The following is a 6,082-nucleotide window of genomic DNA, read 5'->3' as shown; positions in this document are numbered from 1 at the left end:
AGAAATAATTTGTTGGAGATGTTGCCCTTTTAGCTGCATATTGAACATGTTAGTCTTGAATACAGCTTTAAATATAGTATGCTGAATACGCATGGCACTGATGTCTTATTCTAGCTACAAGAAATTGAAAGGAACTGTCGACTTTGCTCGAGGATTAAATTAATCAGATTGGTTGGCTTTTCCCCATTAATTTGGCCATGTGGAGGCAACGTTGTTGCTTCTTCCTTGAGTTAATCCAGAGTCCTGGATATGTCTCTATAAAAACCTTAATGGTCTGCTTGCTAGTACTACCTGCACGGCATTCTGTTCCTTTTCATAACTCGGAAGTGCACAGCTTGCTTTGTGCCATCTAAATCGAAAGATGGCAAGCACTAGTTCTGCAGAAGGTGCACACCAGACCAACCCTGAAAAGGTCAAGCTGGTCACCGTTCTGAGCATCGACGGTGGTGGTGTTAGAGGAATCATCCCGGCTATCATCCTTTCCTTCCTCGAAGAGAAGCTCCAAGTAAGTGACAAGTTCGTGCTCATGCATATCAGGTGCACTTGTACTCTATCCTGTGGAACACTGCCATGGTATGCTGTTCCTTCTTCATGCATATCAGGTGCTGATGTCTCTGAGTTCTCGGGATTTGCTTGTGCAGGAACTGGATGGACCTGATGCTAGGATTGCTGACTACTTCGACGTTGTTGCCGGCACGAGCACCGGCGGTCTCTTGACGGCGATGCTCACAGCCCCGGGCAAGAACGGACGGCCACTCTTCGACGCCAAGGATTTGGCGCAGTTCTACATCGACCACTCGCCCAAAATCTTCCCACAGAAGTAGTGCATGGCAAAATTATACTGCCACTAGACTCGTTTTTCTTTAACAGTTCAGAAGAGACATTTACTCAGTACTAGTATTGCGACAGAAAGGATGCATGGTAATGATCCCCGGGCATTTTGTAGGAACTGGATCCTGTCCAAGATCTTTGGCACGTTGAGGATGGTAAGGGGCCCCAAGTATGATGGCAAGTACCTTCACGCGCTGCTTCGTCAGTACCTTGGCGACTTGAGGTTGGACAAGGCGCTAACTAATGTGATCATCCCAACCTTCGACATCGCGTTCCTTCAACCCACGATTTTCTCTAGCTTTGAGGTAACTTAATGGTTCATCCTGTGCTATGCTCCTGAGCTCATCACCCAGAATTAAGCACCAGGCCTGAACAGCTACTAAATTGTCACTACTGCAAATGGAAATAATGTGAGGAAAATTCAGTTACCCTAGAGCGATGATAACCCCTAAAAGAGGGCAACAGGGATTGGGAAGGAGATTTAAAGGAACTAGATCTCGAAGAAAACCAGCGTGCAAAAGAGCCGTAGTCTCGTAGAATCATAATAGGATCCCGGAAGAAGCAATTTTCTTTTCAGACTAGCCAAGCCAGTGAATTGTTGAAGCAGTTAGTATATAAAATAAAATAAATATTCATAGTAAGCATGATAGGTTGAACCTCCTTCCCCCTGATCTAAACTACACATTTTGTTGGTTGCCCATTTATGTGAATTCGTAGAAACTATCGCACGTATATCACTGTCTGCTACTGTATGCAATTGGGTTATTCTGTCTCTCCAGTCTCTGTAGCTTGCCCTTTTGGAAAATCCAAGACATGGTTTGATGGGTTATTAACCAACTAACTAGTATTTTTCTACATACCTTGGTCAGCCCTTATGATCGGATCACCGTCATTAACAGCTAATGCTTATCATCTATAGTCGCAATAGTGTCAATGGAGAATCTTTTTTGTTGATTTCTCAATTATTAACTCGTTGCATGTGTGCTGCCTCTGCCCTGGTTTAATTTGATAAGCTGAAGCAACGGCCGGACAAAAATGCACTCCTGTCGGACATCTCAATCGGCACCTCCGCCGCTCCAACCTTCTTCCCGGCACACTACTTCGAGACGAAAGACGCGAACGGCAGTACCAGGGCCTTCAACCTCGTCGACGGAGGCCTCGCCGCTAACAATCCCGTAAGCACCTTGTTCGCCGCAGCATCACACGCGCGCCTCACTCATGTCAATGCCTTCACTGATCTCATGAACTGGCCGGCGTGTGCACAGACGCTGTGTGCGATGAACCAGGTGACAAAGGACATCATCCTTGGGGACGGCGACTTCTTCCCGGTGAAGCCGGTGGACTACGGCAAGTTCATGGTGATCTCCCTCGGCTGCGGATCGAACCGGAAGAGCAGGTACAGCGCCAAGGCCGCGGCCAAGTGGGGCATCTTCAACTGGCTCATCAAGGACGGCACGGCCCCCATCATCGACATGTTCAACGCCGCCAGCGGCGACATGGTCGACATCCACCTCTGCGTCCTCTTCAGGGCCCTGCGCTCCAGCCACAACTACCTGCGCATTCAGGCACGCATTGGAAAGATCCTTTTTTTTCATTTTGTTCTCCACATGCTGTGAGCATGTGTGACTAATAAAGAATGTAAGTTCTGACAATTTGTCGTGTAAATGGTTGCAGTATGATCAGTTGACGGGCAGCGCGGGCTCCATCGACGACTGCTCCAAGGAGAACGTGGACAAGCTGGTGAAGATCGGGAAGGACCTTCTCAACAAGACCGTCTCCCGGGTGGACCTGGAGACCGGCTGGAACGTGGACGTTCCCGGCGAGGGCACCAACGCCGAGAAGCTCGCCAAGTTCGCGAAGCAGCTCTCCGCCGAGCGACGCCGGCGCCAGAAGCTTCCAAAGTAGAATTAAATCTGATGGCACAGTTGACTGTGTTTTCAACGTTATCTAGCTAGCCGCACGCGTTTCCATGATTTGTCGTCATTTGCATTCCATTCCATTCATTTCCCCGTGTTGTCGTCACGTACCAGTTTGATGTGTATTGTAAATAAGCTAATAACGGGTTTATTTTATTTTACTTGTAATAAAGCAATTCTGGACGAACGTCTCGAATGTTGTTTTGAAAGATCTCATCATGCTTGTATTTTTCAAATCTGTGTTCGTTCCGTCCAATACTAATAAACTCTGGAATGGTGAGATTCTGAAATGGCAGTTCCCAGAGCTTTTTTCATTTGTTAAAACCCCTCTATCCCACTTAAGCTTGCAAAAAAAAAAAACTCAAATGGGCCGGCAGATCTTTTTCACTTGGCATTTACAACTGAAACCTTCCAGCAGTATCAGGTGATAGCTCAAAGGTTAAATGACTGGCAGCCCACAGAAGAACATGATATCTGGAGTTACATCTAGGGAAATGTCATCTTCTCTACTGCCAAAGCTTATCAGGCACTCATAGGATTCATCCCATCTTCAAATGGCTTTGGAAAGCAAAAGCCCAAATGAAACATAAGGTTTTCTTCTGGCTGCTCCTCAAGGACAGGATTAACACAAGAGATCTACTGCAGAGAAAAGGAATAACCTTGGATTCGGTTACCTACGACCTTTGTATCTTACAAAGAAGAGAGACTTCTGTCTATCTCATCCTCAGGTGTAATTTCGCCAAAGCTTGCTGGACCTCAATTGGGGTGTCAATTACATTACCACTAGACCCCTTCCTCAGATTTTTGTGAGAATAAGAAGAAGCCTGGATGTTCCTTTTGCGTTGGAGATCATCATTCTTATGTCCTGGTGTATTTGGACAACTAGGAACGATTGAGATTTTGATGACTTGCACCCAACAGTACAGGCATAAAAAACAAAATTCACCAAGAAGTTCAAGCTCATTCTGTTAAAGGCCAAACAAAGCAGAGTAGAAGAGATGGAGTCGTGGCTTGAGGCGAGGCTTCCCTAGTTGGTGTTCAAGATCTTTTTGTTTGTTTGTTGTTTTTGTCCCTTTGCTTTGACTTTTCTTACATTGTCTGCCTTTCATTAACCTTGTTTAACTTTCTTTTATTAATATAATCAGTAGGGGCTTGCCCCTCCTGTTACATAAAAAAGATACTAATAAACTCTCAAATTCCAGCAAATTCCGAGTAGACGACGGCCTGACACGCTCATTCATAGCCGTATTCTTTTCCCACAAGAAATCTCACCCAACGACGTGGCTAGCTCTATTGAGTGTTGACGTTGCCACGTTGTATAACAGTATAAGTTTGAGATAAGGATCTGATTTGGGCTGGCATTAGTTTGGCTTGGGTTGAGAACAGCACAGCAAGCTCATTTCATATTATAAACCATCTCTGTTTAATTTGGAAAGACACGGCACCATCCAGAGTTCCAGACATTAGCAAACTTATTTTAGCCATTTAAGGAATTTTGATTGTAATTTGTAAGGTCGCTTGCACGTACGGTACATAATGTAGCAGTGATGCACACGTATCCAATTAAACAGGCCACAGCCACGTCATTAGGGGAAAGTTGCACATAAGTTGAATAATAGTTACATCTTCTAGTCGTGCAAAAGTTTAAACAAGAGCCATGGAAGAAACCCGGTAATGTGCTCTTGGTGTGGTTGTCATAATGATAATAAAATGGTCGTCATCATCCACGGAAGCTAACACGTTCACGCTATTGATTATATTCTGGAATATGGACTAATAATGCTATTATTACTACTATGCAAACCTTGATCCAGTTGATTACAAGCTGATGTGTGGAAACCTACTCATGTATTATCCAATCTTAATTAATTTGAAGTGGTAGTAGCTGCACAATGCGTGGCAAACTAATTAATCTCAAGAATCAGCCGACTCAGTCTTTATGTGCCTACAGGGGTAGAGTTGCGTGAGTGTATTTATAGGGGTGAGTATGCGTGTGTGTGTATGTGAGCGTTGCGTCTATACTGTATTTCGTAAAGAAAAAACTAAGACACATGATAACTTCCCGCACAAGATTTGGAAAATGTGATAGCTAGAGAAGTCAAATATGAGCAGTGGTAGTATACAAAAAGACACAAGTATAAGCTTCTATGTTACGGAGAATCAATACTCTTTTGTCTTTTCGTTTAATAAAGAGGGAAGATACATATCCGGAACAACAAGCATTTATGTGGCATTGATATTGTATTTTTGGTGTAATAGGGGCAAAAATGACGGTGGATGTTCTTAGTAGCGAATAAGGAAACGGAAATAAACCCCAGAAATAGAAGTTAGGGGAAATAATAGTGCTACAGAATGTGCTTAAAATTATTTCACATTTACTTGAAATTATTTCCTAAATTTTGGTTCAAATTTTTGAATTGCCATGATCCAACGTGCTCGTTAGATGGCATACTAAGCTTATTTGTAATACTGTGACTTATTTGTAATATACGACATAAGTGCATAACGGTGAATGCATCATACTCGTAACGTGTTAGTAGTGATTCCTAATTGCTCAGTTCATACCTCGTGTAAACTGATACGGAATGGAGAATGTAATTTGCATGCTTGGTCCTTATTTCTCCAATTTTTTATGTTTTTATTGGAAGGGGGGGTGCACCTGAATAATTTTCCATTGATACCGGCAAACTCGGGAATGGAGGGCACGAGGCGCCTATAATTAGGGCAGAATCCTGAGGATACAATTCGGGGGGAAGATGAGAGCACGAGGTCCTTATTTCTCCATTTTCTTATGTGATGCTATGTAGCCAGGTTGTGTGCGTGAGAATATTTGAGCATCAAATTTTTTGGAGGGATATTTGAACATTAAGTTTGCGACCGATGGAAAAACCCTCGGCCCCGTGCCACCCCTAAGGGTGTCTCGGGCGGAACCGCGCCGGATAGACCTGAGTCTACAAGATTGTGCACGTAGCATACTTTTTTTTAATAAGGGATGGGATATAGCCCACGTCCTATATCTGTTTAGTTTGGAAAGACACGACACCATCCAGAGTTCCAGACATTAGCAAACTTATTTTAGCCATTTAAGGAATTTTGATTGTAATTTGTAAGGTCGCTTGCACGTACGGTACATAATGTAGCAGTGATGCACACGTATCCAATTAAACAGGCCACAGCCACGTCATTAGGGGAAAGTTGCACATAAGTTGAATAATAGTTACATCTTCTAGTCGTGCAAAAGTTTAAACAAGAGTCATGGAAGAAACCCGGTAATGTGCTCTTGGTGTGGTTGTCATAATGATAATAAAATGGTCGTCATCATCCACGGAAGCTAA

General features: G+C 43.7%; 1 protein-coding gene across 1 annotated transcript; it reads left to right on the top strand.

The window, feature by feature from the left end:
- Nucleotides 1–302: 302 nt before the first annotated feature.
- Nucleotides 303–2,983, top strand: LOC112897183 (patatin-like protein 2). Its single transcript, XM_025965425.1, has 6 exons — nt 303–505; nt 642–820; nt 947–1,136; nt 1,845–2,006; nt 2,097–2,396; nt 2,506–2,983. The coding sequence occupies exons 1-6, from the start codon at nt 362–364 to the stop codon at nt 2,734–2,736; spliced, it is 1,206 nt and encodes a 401-aa protein (XP_025821210.1). The 5' UTR covers nt 303–361; the 3' UTR covers nt 2,737–2,983.
- The last annotated feature ends 3,099 nt before the right edge of the window (nt 2,984–6,082 follow it).

Source organism: Panicum hallii, chromosome 6, assembly GCF_002211085.1.
Source record: "Panicum hallii strain FIL2 chromosome 6, PHallii_v3.1, whole genome shotgun sequence".
Lineage (NCBI taxonomy): Eukaryota > Viridiplantae > Streptophyta > Magnoliopsida > Poales > Poaceae > Panicum > Panicum hallii.
This window is presented reverse-complemented; position numbering and strand designations above follow the sequence as displayed.